Source organism: Microtus ochrogaster, chromosome 8, assembly GCF_000317375.1.
Source record: "Microtus ochrogaster isolate Prairie Vole_2 chromosome 8, MicOch1.0, whole genome shotgun sequence".
NCBI lineage: Eukaryota > Metazoa > Chordata > Mammalia > Rodentia > Cricetidae > Microtus > Microtus ochrogaster.
In genome coordinates, this window is record NC_022015.1 from 38117136 (window position 1) to 38140525 (window position 23390).

General features: G+C 47.9%; 1 protein-coding gene across 9 annotated transcripts in view; it reads right to left on the reverse strand.

Annotated features, from left to right (window-relative positions):
• Positions 1–16435: 16435 nt before the first annotated feature.
• Positions 16436–23390, reverse strand: part of Ppp6r3 (protein phosphatase 6 regulatory subunit 3) — a 136310-nt gene continuing 129355 nt past the window's right edge. For 4 of the 9 annotated variants that reach the window (XM_026781673.1, XM_026781672.1, XM_026781670.1 and 1 more), the window contains 3 exons: positions 21471–21488; positions 21086–21205; positions 16436–18548 (listed from right to left, as the gene is read on the reverse strand). In XM_026781673.1, coding sequence (XP_026637474.1) covers positions 18497–18548; positions 21086–21205; positions 21471–21488 — 190 coding nt within the window. In that variant the 3' untranslated portion in view covers positions 16436–18496. Of the gene's footprint in view, positions 18549–21085; positions 21206–21470; positions 21622–23390 lie in introns of those variants that run through there. The other 5 variants (XM_013347871.2, XM_005351621.2, XM_026781671.1 and 2 more) reach the window with 2 other exon arrangements.

The following is a 23390-nucleotide window of genomic DNA, read 5'->3' on the forward strand; positions in this document are numbered from 1 at the left end:
GAGCAAACCCAGAGCTTTGAGGATGCTCTGTCAGCCCTCTGCAAACCGAGCCACGGCCTTCAGATTGTGCTCCCTCTTCTCGGCCCTCAGCATCTGTCTGCCCGCATGTGCCTCCATAACTGGCTTGTTTTGGTTTCTGAGACAAGAGCTGGATATGCACCCACACTGGCCTGGAGTTCTGGATCCTCCTGCTTCTGCCTCTCTAGTGCTGGGACTTCAGGTGCATGCTGCCATGCCAGGCAGGTGGGAGGGAGCTGTGGTTGTGTCGCCCCTGAGTCTATGACACTGTTTAAACTATCTTCCATAGTGACACTTTGTGTCTGCCCTGAGGAGTTTGAGCATATTCAAGAGGCAGTCAGCAAGCTTAGGTCATGATGGCCTGGTCTCCATGGCTCTGTATTGTAAATAAAGCAAATGTCAGTGTCCCTTTTGGGGAATCATCTCCTAAGCTAGAAAACAAGACCTCCTCCCATCCCAAATGCCCCCAACCTCTCACCACAGGCAACCCTGTTAAGGATGGGCACTGTCCAGCACGGAGCACCTGGCTGCTGCCCTTGCCTCTGCTGAGATCCCACCCCTCCTACTGCCTCTCAGAAGGTTCTGGCTGTTCCGAATGTCCTTCTCCCTTGTCTGTTTGTCCTATAGCTCGCTCCTCCAGACAGTGTCTAATGGGCTGAGTTTATCTTGTCTGTTGAGGTGTTGGCCACGTGTGCCTGTCCCACAAGGCAGACATTCAAATTATTCTCTTTAAAAGCTGCATAAAACTCCCTAGCAGCCAACACTCCCTCGATGGCAGCATTTTATCTCATGCTTAGTTCCACACGGAGCGAAACTGCCGTGAGATCAGCTCTGAAGTCCCAGGCCTTCGTAGGGCGTCCACTTTTAAAGTCAATATGTCACCGAGGAACATAGGCTGCCTTTGAGGGTTCTTAGCCGCATAGATAAAAGTGTAAAGCAGACATTTGGGGACCGTTTCAGGAGCATTTGAGAGGCTGGAAAGGCAAGCTGGAGTCTCCAGAGCTGTGGGCTGGAGGGAAAGCCACACTCTTTGAATCAGAAAACAGTTGGCAGACCCAGCACTGGAAATCTGAGAACTCTGCCTGGGACAGGGATAGGGTGAGGGATGGGGAGAGAGGGAGGGAGCGGGGAGAGACAGACAGACAGAAGGACTGACTGACTGAGCCCTGAGGTTCTGAATATGCGTGTGACAGCTCATTAAGGGACTAACTATTCTTCCTGTCTAAGCAAATGTGAGTGACCTGCCTGGGAACAAGTTTCAGATTGTTCCAGATAGCATATTCCAACATGACCACAGTTGTGAAAGCAACAAAGAAAGCCATAGATAACACACTTTGTAAATACATGAGAGTGTATCAAGCAGGGAGCTTCCGGCAAAGCAGGGGTGGATCGCTGCCAGGGGCCTAGACACGGATACCATTCTCAGCATTTGGCTTGGCAGAAGGACTTGCCTGCTTGTCACAGGTATTAGGTACACATAGACATGGACGATGGCGAATGGCTATTAGGCAGGCTGCAGTGGCTAATTTTCACTCACTCTGCATGGCCTGCCCATCTGTCTCTGTCTCTCAGCGGCTGGAGCTTGGGTAGCAGGCTGTCTTGAGATGTCTGGGTGCTAGGAATCAACTTTAGGTCCTCTACAAGAGCAGCACTTAGCTCTTAACTGCTGCAGCGTCTCTCTGGCTCCCGGATCAAGGAGACAACAGTAGATTGTCCTGCTTAGGTGTTTGTTTTTGTCAACTTGTGATACCTGTGAAGAGCGGACCTCACCTAAGAAATTGCTTCTGTCTATGGAACGTTCTTCTAATTGTTGATTGATGTGGGAGGGCCCAGCTTTACCCACAGTGCTGTAAGAAAGTGGGCGGAGCAAGTCCTTGGAGAGTGAGCCAGTGAGCCACCTTCCTCCATGGCTTCTGCTTCTGTTCCTGCCTCCAGGTTCCCTTCCTGACTTCACGCAGCGATGGACTGTTACCTGGATGTGTAAGCAGATGCAAACCTTTCTTCCTTAAGTTACTTTTGGTCAGGGTTTTACCACAGAAGAGCGGGCGTACACTGTTAATAACTAATTCCAATCTTGGGAGACGATTTAGAGCACAGTCTCTGCCTGAAGCCGGAGAGCAGGCTAAAAGGAATGGAAGAAAAATAAGGGACTGTGGAGATGCCTCAGTTGGTGAGGCGCCTGCCTCAGAGGCTTAGAGATCCGAATCCAATCCCAGGCCCTGCATAAGAGAGCCTGGTGCAGCACACACATTACATACTGGAAAAAAATTTTTAAAGAAAAGAAATAAGTCCAGGGCCTGTGGCTGGCTCAGTGCTTAAGAGCTGCTCATGCAGAGGACCTGGGTTTGATGGCGAGTGCACACGTGGCGATTCACAGCTTCGGGTGTGGGGGGGTGCAGGGGTAGGAGGGTAGGGGCATAAGGGGTCCACCACCTGTTGGCCTCAGCAGGCACTGCTGTCATTCACACAAATCTCTCATACACACATGATTTAAAACAATAATAAAATATTGTTTTTTTACAGAATTGGAACAGGTTTGATCCTAAAAATCTAAAAACCAGGCTTATTAACTGCAAAACCCCCCAACTTCAGGAAAAGCCAGGGAAATATGGCCAAAGGATGGCTGTTGTCCCTCCCCTGGTCCTATTCTGTGAGGATCAAGGGACACGCCTGAAGTACCTTATGCATAGGCCTTCGTGGCTCCCCACAGGAAAACCAAATGAAATACGAAAAACAAAACAAAACAAAAAAAAGTGAACCCAGCCCTGAGCATCAGAGGAGTAGAGACTTGGTCAGTTTGGCCCCTGTGCCTATGGCACACCCTTGAGGGAAGTAAGTGCCTGGGCCTACGCAGGCTACTAGAACGCTTGCCCGTTTCAAAAAGGCAGGAGTTCTGGAAGGCAAGGCAAGGAGGCGTCTCCAACTGACCTTCAATTTCCTAGTGACTTCCAACCCTTAACTTCAGGGTGTTCCGTGTCCCTCCTTGCTGCACGCTGGTGTGTGTGTGTGTGTGTGTGTGTGTGTGTGTGTAGGGGGGAGGGTGGGGAAATCAGCCAGCAAACATGGAGATGGGCTAGCCTCGAAGGCATGGTGAGTGTCTGCACAGCGCACCTATTCACACAGACCGGAAACCCACTGCTTGGGGTCAGAACAGCAGAGGCCACAGACACCGGATGGTAGGAAGTCTTCCTGCAGGGAGAAAAGATGGTATAGAAAAATCCCTTACCTCAGCAAAAGGTCACTGGAGGGAGGAAAGAAGCCTGCACTATTTCTCCGTACACTGAGACTTTCAAAAGTCCCGCAGTACAAGAAATAACGCGAGATGCTTATAACACGGCCTCGCTTCTGGGCTGACATTTTCTGGCCAGCCAGCCGGTCCCGTGACATCTATAAAAAGCTTCAGACCATGCAGACTCAGCCACTGGATCCCGGGAAAGGGTATGAAAGGAACGCGAGGAGGAATGTAGCTCGGCTGTTGGGCACTTACATACGAGGCTCTGGATTTCATTCTCAGAATCACACATGTCTCTAATTCCAAAACAATTTTTTTCCCCAGACAGGGTTTCTCAGTGTTTCAGCTCTGATTGTCCTAGGTCTCACGTTGTAGACCAGAATGGCCTCGAACTCACCAATATCTGCCTGCTTCTGCCTCTTGAGTCCTGGGATTAAAGGCGTAAACCATAACCACTCAGTTAATTTTTTTAGATTTACATTTTAGAGATTTGAGAGATTCGCCTGCATGCATATACGTGCACCGTAGACACTTCTGGTGTTTGTGGAGATCAGAAAATGGGGCCGGATCCCCTGGAACTGGAGTTGGGGTAATTGTGAGCCTCCGTGTGTGGGTGCTTGGAATTGCACCTGGGTCCTCTGCAAGAGCATTGAGTGCCCTTAACCATCTCTCCATCCCTGCGTGTATGCATGCTGTCTTTTGTCCTGATACTCCACTGAATCCATCTTAGTTCCTAGCAGCTTTGAGTAGAATGTCTAGGGCTCTTCAGACAGGCAATTTACTAGGCTGACTGCCTTAATACGACTTCCTGGCTGGATCCATTCCTCCTGGATGCTTTGAGGGTCTAATTTGATGTTTTATTTTCTCTTCATTCTCTTTTTTGACGTGTTATGCACTTGTTAAAAGCTTCCTCATTAAAAACCAAAAGCACGACTATCACAGATCATTCCCCAGCCCACACAGGACAAGCGTATGTGGTGTGTAGCATGTGTTTGCCTGTGTTGGGACAGATGATGCGCAGGTATGTGGGCATACGTGTACACGGGAGGTCTGAGGTTGATGCCAAGGGCCTTGTTCAATCACTCTGCCTCCTTATTCATAAAAGCAAGGCCTCAATTAAATGCAGAACTCACTAACTGACCCTTCTAGCTGGCCGGCTTGCTCTGGGGAGCAGCGCCTTTGACTTCCGAGGCTGGAATTACAGGCAAGTATTTATGTAGTATTTCTGTCTGGCATTTATGCAGCTTCTGAGGACCTGAACGCTGGTCCTCCCCATCCACCGAGGTCTCCAACTCCCCAGTTCTCCCTTTGTAAGCTCGGTGCCTGTTGTTTTTCATGTCTAACTGCTCGGGCTGCACCCCTGCTGTGTTTCTGACTCTACAGAACAGGTTTTGTATTTTTTATCCTGGAGTGTGATGTGGGTGGAAGTCTTGGACTGGGCTTAAACTGGACGGCCTCTGGGCTTTGACTCTTCCCTTTGCTCCACGCAGACAGACACCGCAGGTGTCAGGGAGTCAGCGCTTTTGTATGGTTAGTATTTGACAGCAAAGACAGGCGAGCAGCCTCGAGTGGCGCCCCCTAGTGTTAGAACTCTGGGAGTTACAGTTTTTCTGCAGGTCCCGGAAACGGATTCCTTGATCTTTGGCAGCAGCTAGTATTGCAGCTTATAGTGTGGTTTTCCCTCTGTGGGAGCTGAACAGCTTCCTCTCCTTCAGCTCCGACCCTTGAGTCTTTCTCTGCTTAACTCTCCCCTTGTTCCTGTCCTGACGACTTCTTTAAATTGTTTGAGCATTGATTCTTCTGCTGCCAAGCAGCTGGCCTCCTTGCTGCTTCTGCACCTCGGCCTGTCTACCCCTGCGGCTATCGCTGACTGCTCTGTTGTGCTGGCAGCCAACATTTTCCTTGCTACTAAAAGTGGGGGTGCACACCTTTAAGTCCAGCACTCGGGAGGTAGAGGCAGGTGCATCGCTGTGAATTCAAGTCCAGCCTGGTTTACAGAGTGAGTTCCAGGGCAGTTAGGGCTACACAGAGAAACCCTGCCTTAGGAACAAAACAAAACAAAAACAAAAACAAAAACCAAAACCAATAACAACAAAAAACGTGTAGCCCTCTCAAGCCACACACATGGCCAGGCCCCTCTCCTGAGGGTTCAACCACAGAACACTCTAACTGCCTTAACTGGAAGCCTCCTCCCCCGCACAGAGTAAAAAGCCCAAACTCTGGACTTGAAATCACACCAGTCCACATCCTGGGAATCTCCACCCTGGAAATCTCTGCCCTCAAAGAAGTTCTAAGTAAACCCCATTTCTGCTCGGTTCTCTGCTACATCTTGCCCGAGCAGAAGCAGCCACCCTCCTGGTTTTCTCTCACCCATGCAATCTCTTGTGTGAGGTTTTTTTGTACGGTGGGACTTTGTGGTATTCCCTGGCTCCCGACTGCTAGGAAGCCTTTCCTATCTGAGCTGTAACACTTGCATTTGTTCTGTGACTTGGACAGGCTCTCCTGGTGCCTAAGTTACCCTTCCTGGTCTAGGCTGCACTGGGAACCTCCCCCTCCCCAGTCCACCCCCAACAGACTCACCTTCTGGCTCACTGATCGCTCAGCAACCCACCCACCAGTGAGAATTAGATAAGTTTCCCCTTCGGTCGTTGTAAATATTTCCCCGAGTCCAAGGAAGTGACTGTTGAGTGTCCAGCACCACTCTACTCTTGGGGGTGGAGGTACCCCCAGCCATGGTCTTTAAGGCTACAGCTGGCCCTCTTCACCTGACCCCATCTGCCCACCCTTGGAGCTGCAATCCTGCAGCTTCCTTAGCCAAACCAGACTACTATGCCCCTTCCTGCCCTCTTCTCCACCTTCCTCCTGGAGCTACCCATCACCCCAAGCTCCTTTAGGCCCTCATGGCTTTTGTGACCCTATTCTCCAAAGCTTTCCTGTGGATGAGACCCTTTCCTAGAGCTCGGTCTTAGCCCTTGACCTCTACGAAAGCCCTGGTACCAGGCTCCGAGTCTCTCTGCTGGCTTAGCCAGGTTAAGCTCTGCCCTCCCCCCCTTTGAGTGTGGTGATGACCCACTGATTGATTGGTCTTCTTTCAGTCCTTCCTGAGTTCTGGGGACACCCACGACTGCAGTGACATTTTCCTTCTCTCTCCTCCATGGGAACATGTCTCCCATACCCTCATTTCCCCGTAGGATGCCTCTTAGAAAACCTCCAGCCTCTCCACATGACACCCCACCTGAAGGACACTAAATTTATTCACTTTTGCAATCAAATTTTGCTTTAAGATAGTCAATCCACAGGGCCACCTAACAGCACCCTAGATCCTAATATCATTCATTACCTTTTTTTTTTTTTTAATAAATACTGTTGGTAATGGGGAAATGGGAAGAGTTTCCCAGTTCCTATTTTTCTTTTCTCTACTCTAAGCCTTTTGGTCTGGTCCCCCCCAGCCCCCCTCACACACATAGGATAAATGTCCTGCCTTTTACATTACCATTGATGGATCTATAAGTTTATTGCAAAGTGGGAGCCAGGAGCAGGACCTATCAGGAGGGGGAGAGAGCAAGGAGTAGGAGAGCTGTTAGGTGCACACACCCTGCACACACTCGCCACTGGCTGGTGCATCTCTTAGCTCCCTCCTGCATCCCCCTCTCTATATCTAGAACTCAAAAATTCTACCTCTAAGCATTCTTTGTTCCCATCTTACTGGATTCAGGCGTCCTTGTGGTATTAGTGGCATCAGATGGTTGTTTTGTGCTGTTCCATTTCGATTAAAAGATGACTCTGGACCCACGCATGATCGTTTAAAGGCTTCCTCTAAAATCTCTATCCCGTATCAGGCGAGCCACCTGACTGTGTGACAGAGGAAGGAGAGCAGCAGAAGATAAAGGACTGACTATTCCCAGTGGGAATGCTTGCCGCTCTTCTCATGCTCATTTGGTTTTGGTTTTGCTCTCAAACTTTAGCTAAGGTATAAATCTTACCTCAAGATTTGTAAGCATACCGGGTGTGGTTAAAATCTAAAACATCTCTAACACTAGGGTTAACTTTAAAGTCTGAAACACTGGGGTTGGCAGTTAAAAATCTATAAGTATGTCATCTTAAAGGGGATGTGTTGCTTGCTGCTATCTCAGCTGCTCCCCCCCCCATCAGGATGGAGGCAGCCCCATGGTATGTGGTATGCCTTCAAGGTGTACCATGGGAGAGACGAAAAAGCATGAAAACAAAAATACCTGATGCTGCTGGGCGGTGGTGGCGCACGCCTTTAATCCCAGCACTTGGGAGGCAGAGGCAGGAGGATCTTTGTGAGTTCGAGACCAGCCTGGTCTACAAGAGCTAGTTCCAGGACAGGCTCCAAAACCACAGAGAAACCCTGTCTCGAAAAACAAAAAAAAAAAACAAAAAAAACCTGATGCTGTCGAAGGCCTCTCAGTCAGCCATAGCTGCTGCCCAGGCTCCCAATGCCTCTAGGTCCATTTTTCAGATGCAGTCAGAAGGGCCATTGATTGGGTTTGGGTCTGTCCAAAGCTTTACAAACCATTGTAACCATGCCCACAATGCCATCAAAAGGGACGTTGGGCTGCTGACTGTCCTCATGTCCTTCACAGCATGAGGACATCAAGCCCAGATCAGCCTTCAGCCGACCTCCTAGATCTGGCCATGGACGACAAGGATGAAATTCTATCATTTCTAGGGATGACTGGATTCTTATATTCCTGGATTCCTTCTTTCTCTCTTCTCACTTGCCCCCTATATGAGGCGGCCCTCACACGAACACCTCCTTGTGCCCATTATGAAGCCCTTTTATAAGTTTCAACAGGCTCTCCTCCAGGCCCTGGACCTACATCTTCCTGACTTAACTCACCCTTCTCTCGCTATGTTACAGAAAAGAAGGGGGTGTGCTCTTGGGGTCCTGGATCACTAACTGGGTGACCTTGTGTTGCATATTTATCAAAAACAAAACAAAAACCAAGACCATACTAGACAAGGATGGGCAACTTGTCTGCACACTCTGGTCACAGCTGAACTTCTTATATGCAAATCAAAGAAATGAACCGATCGGTCACCTATCAGTTCTTTTTTTTTTTTAAAGATTTATTTATTTATTGTGTATACAGTATTCTGCCTATATTCATGCTTGCAGGCCAGAAGAGGGCACCAGATCCCATTACAGATGGCTGTGAGTCACCATGTGGTTGCTGGGAATTGAACTCAGGACCTTTAGATGAGCAGGCAGTGCTCTTAACCACTGAGCCATCTCTCCAGCACCCACCTATCAGTTCTTTTCTCACACGCATCCTGCCTCCCCACATGCAAGGGTCTGCACACACTACCCTCTTCCTGAGTTCCTAGGTAGCATTGATAGAAGACACTACACTCAGCTTCCACCCATGCCCACCTCTTAACATTTCAGAGCTCCTCCCCTAACCCATCCCAGAATACTCCCCATCTCACTCTTTTTTTTATATTTATTTATTTATTTATTTATTTATTTATTTATTTATTTATTATGCATACAGTATTCTGTCTGTGTGCCTGTCTGAAGACCAGAAGAGGGCACCAGACCCCATTACAGATGGTTGTGAGCCATGTGGTTGCTGGGAATTGAACTCAGGACCTTTGGAAGAACAGGTAATGCTCTTAACCACTGAGCCATCTCTCCAGCCCCCCCCATCTCACTCTTGAACTGAGAGCCTAAAAGCATCACAAGGAAGGAAGCATTGCCTTCAGTCACCTATATAATGTTGGTTGTGGGACCCTTCTAGGTCAAACTCACAACCGCCATTCATAGCCTCACCCACCAGAACCTTACCTCATCTCTCCATTAGCTGCTCTGAGCCAAATACACTGCCGACCCTTATCAGCATCACAGGCTGGTTTAACTCCTCAGGGGCATGCTTTATGGACACATCGGATCCCTCAGACTGTAATAGTATTTTAACTCTGAGCACTGCCACCAGCCCCTAAATCTAAACGTTCACAAAACTTTGATCCTCAGTTACACTCAGGTTTACTGCTGCGTACCTGCCAGGTGTTCCTTTTTCCAAAATTAGGAGTGCTACCTGGTGAAGAACCCTTGCCAGTTCTCGCCACAGGGTTTAGAGTGGCTTAGCAATCAAGTGCTTCAGGTCCCATGCTTTCCACAGTCCTGGGTATAACGGCTGCTGTCGCCACTGGAGCAGAGAGAATGACTTCTTTCCTAGCAATTTACCACCAGTTTTCCCCTAACTTCATCCAGGATCTCCAATGGGTGGCTCAGACCATCCTTATTCTCCAGGGACAAATAAACACACTGGCCACTGTAATACTACAAAATCCACAAGGGTTAGATTTACTAACTTCAGACAGAGGTGTTTTTTGTCCCTTCCTTAGAGAAAAATGTGCTTTTATGTCAACCAGTTGGGTACAGTGAAAAAAAAAAAAGATCTGACAACTCCAGACGGATCTCCAAAACCATAAGAAACAGCTTGATGCCTCTGGCTAGTGGATCATTGACAATCCAATAGGGAATTTTAACCCCCTCTCTCCTCCTTTTTTTAATCCTACTAGTCACATCCTGCCTTATACATTTATTGTCTAGATTTCTTCAACAACAGGTCCAAAAGATTTCTAACCAGACTTTTAAAAATTAACACAGATTTCTAACCAGACTTTTAAAAATTAACACAATTTTTATTGATTCTTTGCAAATTTCATATCCTGCACCCCAATCCCAGTTTCCAGTCCTTCCATGCCCATCGTCTACCCTTGTAACCTTCCCCCAAAAGAGAATTTTTAAAAAGAGAAAAATAATAAAAGAAAAAACCAAAAACCCACTCAGCCCCATGTCTTTCCCGCCCATCACATGCACTTGTCGGGGTGGCCTTGGGAGCGGCGGTCGTCACGAAGTATATAGACCCCTTTGTCCAAGCAGCTTTACTTGCAAACGCTCATTGCAATGAGCTGTTGGTCTGGTTCAAGGCCGCTGGCTTCTGGCACTCATCAATACTGGACCCTCACAGAAACTTCTGATACCCCACTGTTGCTCTGAGTCTTCGAGATCTTGCAGATTTGCTTATGCCGGAACGATATGTTGACGTGCTCCAGCAGGTCACAGATGAGGTAGATGTTGGGATGACCATCTCAAAGCCTGTGGTGTGGGCCTGCGTGGTAGCCAAGTTGGTCAGTGTGCCATCCACTAGGATACCCCCACCTGCCAGCCAGGTGAGGGTCAGGGCCAGCTCTCCCTGGCCTATATGCATTCGGGACCAGGTCTCCTGCATGGATGGTGAGGGATGAAACCAGTTCTTCTGTATGCAGGGCCGGCTCTCCCATTCCAGTGGCCAGTGAGGGGAGGACCGTTTTCCCAGGGCCGTTGAGGGTCTCAGAGGGAGTTCTCTGAGGACACTTGGGCCAGTTCTGTCAGGGATGGGGGCAGCATTTCCATTGAGCCTGCAAGGGGCAGGACCAGCTCCCAGGGGCTCAGGTCACCAGGGCCAGCTCTCCCATGGCCCCTGGTAGTAACACAGGCCATGGACATCATTATAGACCCTGGCTGTGGTTGGGCCACAGACCCAGACTTGGCTCTTGGCAGCAGCCCAGGCCATCACATGGTGGCAGTGTAGGCCAACCATACAGTCTGTTCCTCACTGCCAAGGTATCTCCTACTCCACTTCTCTCCAGAGCACATGGACGCTCTGCTTCTCCTTTCCCAAGTCTCCATTACAGATCTGCCCATCCGGGTTGCTTGGTGTCAGGCAGACTATCTAACTTTTAATCAGTTGCTATTACAAGATTCCTAGCCCCTAGTACAGACCCAGAGGCCAGTGGCTCCCAATATCCCGATGGTGAAAGCCAAGTTCTTCCAAAGGATTTCAATGTCCCCGTTCAACAGGAAGTAGTCTAATGAAAGCATTGTCCCCTCCAAGCCCGATTATTTATTAATAAAAAAGGAGGGACATAAGCCCCTTGAAGCACGTGAGTGGCTAGGTCCCTCCCCTGAGGACCTCCAACCACCAGGTTCCACTGACAGAATGCTCTAATGCATAGAGTAAAAAGCCCAAACTCAGAACTTGAAATCCCACCAATCTCTCCCCAATCTCTCTGGACTTAAAATCCCACCAATCCACACCCTGGAAATCTCCACCCTGGAAAGTTCTTCCCCTCAAGAAACTCTGTCTTCTTCTCAATTCTCTTCTGCTTCTCACCCCAGCAGAGGCAGCCACTCTCTTGGATTTTTCCTGTCCATTAACTCTCTTGTGTGAGGTTTGTTATGTGGTATTCCTTGGCTCCTGAGAGAAACCTGTGTTTTGCAACCTGGCTCACCAAGGGTTGTGAGGAAGTGGGCCGTTTGTTTGTCCCAGCCGCCCGGCTAGCTTACACCTGAAATAACCACACAGAAACTGTATTAATTAAAACACTGCTTGGCCATTAGCTCTAACTTCTTATTGGCTAACTCTTACATATTAGTTTAACCCATCTCCATTAATCTGTGTATCACCATGTGGCAGTGGCTTACTGGAGATTCTAACCACGTCAATCTCAGAGGATCCATAGCTTCTCCCTGACTCTTTCTTCCTCCCAGCATTCAGTTGTTTTCCTCGCCTACCTAAGTCCTGTCCTATCAAAAGGCCAAGGCAGTTTTTTATTCATTAACCAATGAAAGCAACACATGAACAGAAGCTCTTACACCAACCAAGGGAGCCAAGCACCTGCAATATAGCATACAAGGCTCATCAAGGTACCAACCACAGAATTGTCTTTTTAGCACCAAACATGGCAGTCCTCTTGCTAGGCCACTAGAGGAAGTATCAGCTCCACCACTGCTTGTGATGACAAAGGCCCATCATAGTTAAGACATGGAAGACAGGTGTACTTGCGTCCACGACCCTTTATCACCAACCCTCTTGCTATGGCTTGAGCAGCAAGACTCTCCGAAACTCACATAAGAGCTGAATTCCCACGTGAGGATGAAGTGGAGGGGCTTGATCTGACTCTTGTGTCTAGAGATGAGGCCTCAGGGAAACAATTAGGATCCGATAAGGTCACCAGGGTGAGTCTTGTTAGATGAGAGGGAATCCAGGAAGCACACACACACATTCCTGTCTCTCTCACAGGATGACTGGCTGGGGCTGTGTGGACTCAGCTAACAGTCACTGTCTTGGACCAGAACCACAGCCAAGTTACACCTCGGTATAAGAAGACCTGTAGCACTGCTATTGGCAGCAGAAAAACAAACACCACCTCCTTCTTGTGAGTAAAGTTTCTATTTATGGCACTGTAAAATGGTTTGCCCCATTCTACGCCTTTATGACAGTGGGCCTGTGCACTCTGGGCCTCCGTTCACACAACACTGAGGTTCAGGGACACTGCAGTACTCAGAGTGCACTCCTGTTGACTGGGGGGAGAATTCTAGGATGTGACTGCTTTGTCATCCACCTATCTATTTTTTGGCCATGCTGTCATGATGTGAACATGTAAATCACTGAATTCTAAGTCAGTCTGCATAACCAGAAAGCCACGACCACAAAAGCCAAAACAGAAATAACACATGCTCAGCAGCTTCCCAAATGGTGCATCACTTCTAGTAGTGACAGAGGCCCAACGCTTTGTGCTCTCACCAGCACCTGCTTGCTTTCCTGGAGATGTTTCATTATTTGTGTGAAAATTTGCCCATGTACACCAGATCACAGCCCCTGCAGCTGAAGTTACAAGCATTTGTGAGTGTGGATGCTGGGAACTGAACTTGGATTCTCTGGAATAGCAACATGTACTTTCTATTTTTTTCCCCCCAAGTTTGCTGTTGGGACAATCTTTTTATATACAGATGTGTCTCTGTCCTACCTCACCTGCTTAAGGCACCTTCTGATTAGTTTAATAGAGCTGAACAGCGAAAAGCTAGGAGGAGAGGATAGGCAGGACTTCTGGGGAGAGATAGGAGCCCTGGGAAAGAATCTGAAATGGGAGATTCGCCAGCCAGATGTGAAAGAAGCCGGATGTAAGGTACTGAAGAGAAGTAACGAGCCACATGGCAGAATGTAGTTTATTATGTATGAGTTAATTTTAAGTTTCAAAATTTAGTTGACAACAAAGCCTAAGTTAAGGTCAAGCTTTCATAATTCATAAAAAGTCTCTATGTCATTATTTGGGACGTGGCAGTCCACAAAGAAAGTCCGACTTGTTTTAGATGTTTGCCTACCCCTTACGTGTGCCAGGTATGTGTCTGGCATTCATGGAGGCCAGGAGACGGAGTTGGATATAGATAGCTGTAAGCTTTATGGCCTGCCAGATGACTACTGGGAATGGACCTTGGGTCCTTTCGAAGAGCAGCACTCTTATCCAGTCATCCCTCCAGCCTTTCTTTCTTTCCTTCTGCCTTTGAGATTGAAATCTTAAGTCCCTCCAGCAGGTCAGCCTCCTCTTTGTACTTTAGGCATCTGGCTGGGCGAGAATCACTTGTGTAGAACGTCTATGGACTGTTCTTGAACACTTGATTCCTGGCTGGAGATGTTGTTTGTGGAACCTTAAGTGGGATAGCTACCTGGAGGCGGGCTGTTGCCGGCGGGTCTTTCATGCCAGGGTTCCTGCCAGAATTCTGCTTTCCACCTACCAGAGAGCAGAGCCTCATCATAGCATTTTCCTGGATTCAGCTGTCTTCTGTTAATGGGATGAACCTGTCCAAATCCTAGGCCACAGCTCCCTCCTCCACTGAGCTCGTTTTATTAACAAAGTTACCTCATTCTTTTGTGTGGCTAGGTGATTTGCCTACATGTACATAGTATACTAAATGTGTGCTGGTCCCCACTGAGGCAGAGAGTGTTGAATTCCCTATGATTAGAATTAGAGTTGTGAGGTGAAGTTCCTGGGAATTGAACCCAGTTCTTCCGGAAGAGTAGCCAGTCCTCTTAACCACTGAGCTATCTCTTTAGTCAGAGCTCCCGAGCTGCTTCTTGCCATGTAGTTATAACTTACGCCAGGATAGGCAATATTGGCCTTCTCCTGTTAATGGGCCCATATCTGAGTCTTTGCCCAATGCAAAGTTGAGTATTCCATCTGACTTCTACTTTTCCTTGTTCAAACTTCATTATGTTTAGAGCTGATGTGTTATATGGTAAGAAACAGTGCTTCCTTCACTCATAAGCATCATTTTTATGTGCCTCACTGTCTTGTCTGCATGTATGTGCACCACGTGTATGCAGTGCCCACAGAGGTCAGAACAGAGTGTTGCATTCTCTGAAACTTGAACTACACACAGGTGGTTGTGAGTGGCCTGACATGGAGGTTAGAATTGAATCTGTGTCCTTTTCAAGAACAGTCATGGCTCTTACCTGGTAAGTCATTGCTCTAACCTTGTCCAGTTTTACTTGCAAGTTCAAGTGTTATACCAAGGTTGGCACATAGGCTGTAGCAGACACCAACACAGGACAATCAAATACATCTGACTGTAGAAATTTAGAACAGCAGGAATACAGCAAAAAGCCAAGAGGAGGCAGTGCTGTTCTAGCTCAGTAGTGACTGCACCTGCACCATTATCAGGTACCATCCCACTAGATTCTATGCGTGCACACCCTTTACCCCAACAAAGAAACAACCCGCACTATCATCTATGGCCTAAGTCAGCAGCAATTCTCAAGGTTGTCTCTAGAGCCCATGCCCTTGCCTGTGTTGACACCTGTCTGGGATACCTGCAGAATTCAGGAACATGAGGCATGTGCCTGGCCGAGGGATGAGAAATGAGTAACAGCATTGCCATCACCCCTGCTTCTGCCTTTAACGCAGTGTCTCTGGGCCAGCAACTTGAGTCCAATACTTTCTCTACCTGTGGGGTATTCAACCCTTTTAGGGGTTGCACAGGAGATATCCTGCACATATTTACATTACAATACAAAGTAGCAATGAAAATAACTTTATGGTGTGTAGCGGTTGTCACCACATGAGGAACTGTATTAAAGGCTACAGCACCAGGAAGGTTGAGAACCACTGCCTTAGACCCAGATGGTGGAAGGAGAAAACCAATTCCCCCAAGCGGTCATTTGAGTTCCACACATGCATGGTGGCACATGAGCAACCTCACACACGTGACAGTCTAGGTAGCCCACAGCGACTTTGAACTGGCAATCCTGCTTCAGCCTCTTGGGTGCTGCAAATATAAGCATGCTTCATTTAGCCAGTTCAATATTTCTTATTTATGTATTTATTTATTATGTATATAATATTCTGTCTGTGTGTATATCTGCAGGCCAGAAGAGGGCACCAGACCCCATTACAGATGGTTGTGAGCCACCATGTAGTTGCCAGGAATTGAACTCAGGACCTTTGAAAGAGCAGGCAATGCTCTTAACCACTGAGCCATCTCTCAGCCCCCTAGTTCACTATTTCTTAAAAGCTTCAAAGAAACCCTGTCTCAAAAAAACCAAAAAAACAAAACAATAATAAAAACAAAACACAACCAAAAACCAGAAACTAAAACTACTCCATGTATTTTGAGTATGTGTGAGCTGACAGGCACACAGTGCCATGATGTGCATGTGAAGGTCAGAGGGCAGCTGAAGAACTCCTTCTCCCTTTAGCCCGGCATGATGGCAGCACCATTACTCCCAGCAGATTAAAGGCAGAGGTGTTAGGATTTCTGTGAGTTCAAGGCCAGCTTGATCTACAGCAAGTTCTAGGACAGTCAGGACGACATAGAGACAGGGTCTCAAAAAACAAAAACAAAAACTAGAGTTATCTCTCCCCCTGCAACCATGTGAGTTCCGGAGACTATGGATTGTTCAACTAGGGGCACTCTTTAAAATAGCAATAGAGCCGGGCGGTGGTGGCGCACGCCTTTAATCCCAGCACTTGGGAGGGAGAGGCAGGTGGATCTGTGAGTTTGAGGCCAGCCTGGTCTACAAGAGCTAGTTCCAGGACAGACTATCACTAATGCTATCTGCTGGTAATCCCAGCAAACAGGGCAGGGAGTGAGGAGACATATGGAAAGCTGACAAGCCGGAGGACCAGGCAGAGGATCTCAGGATGGCAGCTGGTGGCTACTCTCTTAGTAAAAATGTTCTGAGCACTCATATGTCAGGCACTCACTGATGGTTGCAGGTGTGTGTGTGGGTCACGACAGTGGCTGAGTTTCTCCAGGAACTGGTATACCCAAGAGTCAAGGACAGGAGAAAGCTAGGTCTCTGGGCACAACCTGAAAAAGACACAGAGGAACTCTCTAGAAACAAAGCATCAGGCTTTATTTGTTATTACTTTTAATACAGGTATTGTACTGCAGACATCTGTTAGTCTTGCGATTCATACGGCCAATACACAGAAATGAAAGGAGCAGGAACTCATCTCAAGCCTGGCTGGCACCCTCCAACCCAACACACCTGTCCCTTCTACCCTCACAGCCTTTCCCCAAGACAAGCAAACCCTAAGTTCTTCCCCAAAGACAACACCCAAGTGTTCCTTCCCCAGAGGACGGTGAGATGGAAAAGCCAGCCCAATCCACAACAAGGAGGCAGTGTGGGCTGACAAAGGGCCAAACCCTGGCTGTGGCAAGCAAGGCTCATCACCAGGAGAGACAGGAGCATGCCATCCGCCAGCAATGTGAGGTCCTGGGCCACACAGGTCAACCATCCCTGAGACGAGCAGAAGGAGCCCTGTCCTCTGGTGGCACCAGGTTCCAGAGGAGAGCAGTCTCCCCCGAAGGAGCTGTGACTGAAGGGTCCTGGGTGAGCACACACAGGCCACTGAGCCCCTCACCACCAGTCCCAGGGCCTCCTGCTGCCCACTGAGCCTGGTGACCAGACCTGCCTCGGCCACCTGAGGCAGTCCCTGCACTGTCTACAGTGAGAAGCGAGTAAGGAGTAAGGCATCGGACACTTGACTCTTCTTTCCACACGCGATGTCACATAGGCACGCTGCTTGGGATGCTGGTTCTAAAAAACTTGTTGGCCATTTTTCAGAATATCCTTTTGGTTTTAAATACTGGTCAGGAAAATCAAATGATGTAAAAATATGTGAATAATTTTCTATTAAAGAAATGAAAAACTGATCTGCATCTAAAAGTGCAAGAGGTGAGGTGACTGAGCCCTTTCACCAGATGCCACGGCAGTGCACAGGCCATTGCTTCAGCTGTTGGAGGAGGCTGGGATGTGTTTATGCTGACATAGAAAATTATAAATTACACTGAATTAGTATCCATAATCACTATATACACACAAACCAGTTCTAAAATCCACTGGTTTACGAGTGAAAACCTCACAAGGTACGGTAAAACAAGAAACATGCTTGGATGCCAGGCTGTGATTCTGTTAAAGCCAGCCAGCTTGATGGACACATTCTACTCCGTCACCAGCATGAGCATTTCCAGGGACTCACCTCTGGGACTGGAGCAGTACAGATGCAGACCACTCTGAAATGGCCACCAGTGATGCTTGCTGACAAGGGATATTTTGGTGAATGGGTTAAAAGGCGGATGAACTACCAAAACAAAACAAAAAACAAAAAACAAAAACAAGCCCCCCTCCCCAAAGAAACAGCCCAACCACAGTCATGTGTACTCCAATATTCTAGTGTTTCACCTGTAGAAAGAAACGCTCTGAGCAAACAAGACCGTAACAGAACATATGGCTTTACAAGAACGTCAATTCATCAACTAAGCTGTAGCAATAAATACTTGATCTCCACCAAGACTCACACATTCGATCCGCCTGCAACAATACCAACAACAGTTACCAATCAAAAGCGGGTTATAAAAGAACACCAAGTATTATTCAAAATCACTTTGTAAGTCAGAACAACCAAAATAACAAGGGCTTTTCCATCACAGCTCTGTGCCAACCTGGAAGAAAAATGAATTCAGAATTTTGTACAAGGTGGAAAATGTATGAAAACTGCCTAATACTTTGGTCACACTAATAATTGTCAAATAGTTATGTTTCGAATACAATAGATCTGTGTAGTCACTTTATAAAACTATTCTTACAACCATCTGAACTATGTATCACTACTATTATTACATGGGCGGCAAGATCTGATGTCACAGGCTACCCATTATTTAGATCAATACAATATAAACATACGCAAAAATTCTTGGTATTTCTCAATGTGCAATATTTTTACACTTCTGAATTTCTCTGTACAATGTCTTAGAATCTAGAATATAAAGGTTGCTGGTCCTGATCCCTTGCAGAGTGCAGCAGTGGCGGCTTGGGAGCTCTGAGTGACCCCTCCAGAGCTCCTGGTGGTGGTGGCCTGCGGTCCTCAGTCAGCAGCAGCAGTCACTCATCATACAGGGCCATTAACTGACGTGTCGGTTGGCATGCTTGGCTGGTCAGTCCTACAGAGAAGGAGACAGACACCTGAGGCACTTGAAGCTGAGCAGGTCAGCTCTGCCCACCCTCCACAGGGCACATGGCTGCCAATGGAGACAGCAGCAGGCGTGTGGAAGCTCCTGACTCAGCTGCTCAGAACTGTACGCGGGTGTGCGTGCAGCAACAGTTCAGCTTTCCCACTGCTGGGCTTAGCTGTGTGCTTCAGCAACTCTGCTCTGTCCTACAGAGGTGCAAACTGACTTCCAGCTGGAAAGCGAAAAGGAAAAGGTGTGTGACGAGGACAACTGTGGAGAACAAAGGGTACAGCCAGACCCTGGCTCCCAGAGAGCAGAAGCAGCAGAGACATCAAGGGGCCGACGAAAGCAGATATAGGTCTTCTGTCAAAACTACAACCTGAGGCATTTATTTGGAGAGGCTCAGCCAGGCTGTAGCTGGAAGCACACAAGCGCTTTTTCAACTGGACTGTCTTCCCCACTGGAGACCTGCCAGCTGTAACAGGACCCAGAAGGTGCTCCCCAATATTGTACTCTAATTACACATGATGGTGCCTTGAGAATTGTGACTGCACCTTCACAGTTCACAAGCTGTGTGTTTTAAAACATGTTCCTTAAACTCAGTCCTGTATTCTCCTCAGCAGAAGGGGGGACAATAATGTCTGCCCCAAGGCTTTGTAAGGATGATGTGTGCAGAACACTAGCACACCAGCTGAGACAAGACTGAGAAGCTCCCCCAGTCCAGCTCACTGCCACTGCTCAGAGACCAGTACCCCTACTTCCTGCATGCAACCCTGCAGCTTCCCCTTGAGCATGTTCTTTGGGCTATGAGATACCTGCTTACTCACACCAGCGAGTCCTGTTCTGACAAGGGCTGGGTGAGGAAGGGCAGAAGGTCAAATATAGATATAAGCAGTGCCAGGTCTTCTATTGGCTTGCCCTAACGTTTTGCAGCTCACCCTGCAGACTGAAGGGCAGGGCCTTTCATGCCATATAACAGCTAGAGAGAGCCAGGTGGTGGTGGCACACACCTTTAATCCCAGCACTTGGGAGGCAGTGGCAGGCAGATCTCAGCGAGTTTGAGGCCAGCCTGGTCTACAGAATAAGTTCTGGGACAGCCAGGATTGTTAGACAGAGAAACCCTGCATCAAAAAAGCAAACCAACCAACCAGACAAACAAAAGAAACAGCCAGAAAAGAACCTAAATGGGTGCCCTTTGGCAAATAAGTCATCAATGTAGAGCCAAGAATCATACTCCTGTATGTATGACTTCTTTCAGAGACATCCTGCCTGTTCAACAGCCTCAACTCAGGAAATCAACAGGCAGAAATTAGGGGCTGATGCAACCATTTAAAGACACTTGCACACCCAGGAAAAGGGGAACTTCCCCAAATAGCTAGAATCCTAGCTGGTGCCTTTTCTTTCCAAGCCTTCCCAAAAGCAACCTGCTCACACAGTACTTACAATTAATTTTGTAGGCAAAAAGACATTTTTAAAAATCATAGTACATACTTCATTTTGTCTAGAATTTCTATGAGCAGACAAACAGGGTGGAGGGTAGCCATGAATAGGGACTTCCAGACCAGAAGTATTGAGCGCCCCCTGCTGGTTTCTGCCCACTGGTTCTGCAGAGTGCAGCTTACTGGGAAGTCTGGCCAGGGGAAAGTACAACGCCTCTGCAATTGCTTTAAAGGTCACTTTATTCCTTCCAGAAGGAATACACATCTTTTATATAAATAAATATATTTTATCAGAGAAGTGAGCTCTGAGAGGTGCTGAACAAAGTTTCTTGCTGTCCAGGGCACATCCTCATTCATCTTCTGACGTAGGCTCCTGCGAATCCGTGGCCACCTGGCTCTACCTGCGAGGCCGAGTGTGTGGGCGTGGGCCCTCTGCAGCTGAGGCTTTGGCTTGGCCTATCCCTTCAGACCACTGGCTCAGTCTAAGCAAAAGGTGACTAGAAAGAAAACACCACATCCAAATCACATGGCTCTGGCAGTGGGGCTGTTGTGCTTAAGATATGCCCACCCACAGGTTATCAACCCTCCAGGGATTGATCTCACAGGGTCTCCCCTTCTAGGGCTTGAAGTATTTAGCAGTACATAACAAAGGACCTCAGACAAGTCCCCTGTTGTTGCAAGTGTGACTGTGGGAAATGAGGCAGTTAGGCCTGTTCCCCTCACAGGATCACTAAGGACTTCAATCCTGAAGGACTCAACAACATTCACAGCATAGCCTGAGTTGAGTTAGGCAATTAAGGTTGTCTAAGCAATCATTCCTCCCCAGACCTTCCTGCACAGGCAGCATATCACCCAGGCTTGAGCCAGGGACTCTGGTTGCTAGCTGCAGAGATAAATGTTGGGGCACCGGACTACTTCAGATCTGAGAAATGCCACTGCATCTAGCACACTGCTAAAGCTTGGGTACAGCTGCATAAACCTTTCAAGCCCCCACCCTCAAGTGTTGATTCCCTTCTACCTTCCAGGAGATGTCAAGCAGAGGCAAGGTAGAACCTTCAGAAGGTGCAGGCAGGTGGAGTGGTTGGTTACCTTTGCTCAGGACTACTGCTGGGGGTCCGAGGAGCTGCGCATTTGGCTTCTGCTGGTTCGGGGCTCTCTTCTGCATCTTTGCAAGCAGCATCTTGAGAGGTAGACAGTTTCTCTTCCTCACTACAAGAGAGAGGAAGCAGGCGTATCACATACCAGGCATGATGCCCAGGGCCAGAGGATGAGGTCACATGCAAATGGCTCTGAAGTCATGACTGCCATGGAGGCAAGCCCTGGGGCTGAGCATGCTCAGGGTGGAAGGATCACAGAAATGCAGACAGTGACTAGGGAACCACAAGAGGAAAGGGCCACACGCAGGTGGGAACTGAGAGGGACAATGTAATGTGGCTGGTGTCTGAGAAAGAGTGGTCCATGTCACCGTACATACCGGTAGGACTTCAACACTCTGAGGCCAAGTGTGCAAAACAGAAAAAGAAACGTACAAGAGTTTCAGAATACTCCTAGAAATGAGGAATTGGGGAAACATGTCCACGACTGCACATGGCACCCCGCAGATTCGGTGGAGGTGTGAAGAGAACCTGTTTGAAGGAACAGGAGCCTTTAGTTCCACCATGCACTCAAAGGCCACACCCACCACTCGCACGTGCTCCTGGCTTGCAGTCTTGACTCAGACAAGAGGTACCTTGCTAAGCCAGGTGGAAAGCCTTCTGCTGCCCTCCAACAGCGCATACCTAGAGCAGACACTAGGAAGGAACAAGGAGCCAAAGAGTCGAAGCAGCAGCGAATGAGGTCAGAGTTGCCTGTGGGCAGTTCTTGATGGAGAAGACACATTTCTGACTTTGAGCTGGAAGCTTAGCTGTGTCCTGCTCTACCTGGATTCACACTGCACCTAATTCAAAGAGATTCTGAAAGGAAGGCAAGTCCTCCTCAGATCCGAGCCTTGGCTTGGACTTGCACATGAGACCCCCAACTTCAGGGTAGTTTACCAGGTCATTCAGGAAACTAATCACAACCTACAGATCTGGTGCAGGTCTGATCCCCAGGCTCTCCACAGTGCTGGGGGTGGAGCCAGGGCAACAGCATGCTAATCATAAACTATACCACCAAGTTACAATCCAGTCCCTTGAAACTTCTTTGTCAACTCACTTTTCTTATCCCTCTTCTACTCCTTCCACTTCCTCTATGGCAACTACTCTCTTGCACCTAACCATTACTATGTGTTTATTCCAAGTCTATTTCTCTGAATCCTGCACATCTGAAGGGTCACGTGTTCCTGGGCGCACTATGTCCACGTGAGCACCCACCTCTCTGTGGCTCCCTACAGTTACAAGCAACCAAATCTCACTCTACCTCCATGCCTCAGACTGTCAGGAACATTAACCACAAGCACTGATATTTCTTAGGGTGGTATAACCAGGAAAAGAAAATCGTGGGCCATTGTTTATTGGCAAAGAACCGTCTCTTACAAACATGCCTTCCCCACTAACAATGCATAGTCCCCAACCTAAGTTTCTTTCTAATCTCCTGAAATCTTAGAAGAAGTGGGTTGTGGTGCCTGGTCTCATCTCTACAGTGACTCAGAATGTTTCACTTTTTCAGTCTTTTTGGTTTACTTGCCTGTAAACTGCTGTCTTTTGCTCATATTCTGGTTTGGTTTCTTCTGCCCACCCCACCCACTTCTTTCTCTGTGACAAGGTCTCACTATGTAGCCCAGATTAATCTCAAAATATCTAGTTAGACGTGGCTCAGTTGGAAGAGTGCTCACCTAGCATGCACCAAGCCTAAGGGATCTGAGAGGTGGAGTCACGAAGATCACAAATGCAAGATTATCCTCCTAGTGAGTTTAGGCCAGTCTAGGCTGTATGGAACTCTAGAAAACATTCTCTCCATGTAGCCCACACAGGCCTGAGCTGTCAGCAGTCACTGACCAGCACTGGCGGTAAGTGGGATTACCACCCCCAGCTGCCTGTCCTGTTCTTATCAGCATACAGGGATTCCTTGAATACTAAATTCTAAACTCTTGTTTACGCACTACACATTTCTGTTCCAATCTGCTCCTCCTAATCACTGACTAGAGATTTTTAACATCAATGTGATCACATTAATTCATTATGCACTACAGTTTCTAATTTTGTTTTTATTTTTAATTATTTTTACTTATGTGTATGAATATTTTGCCTGCATGTAAATCTGAGTGTGCCTGGTATCCACAGAGGTCAGGTGTCAAATCTGGAACTGGAGTTACAGATGGTTGTTAAGTCTCCATATGGGTGCTGGGAATAAAATCTACCCTTTGGAAGAGCAGCTAGTGCTCTTAACCTCGGAGCCATCTCTCCAGCCTCGTTAT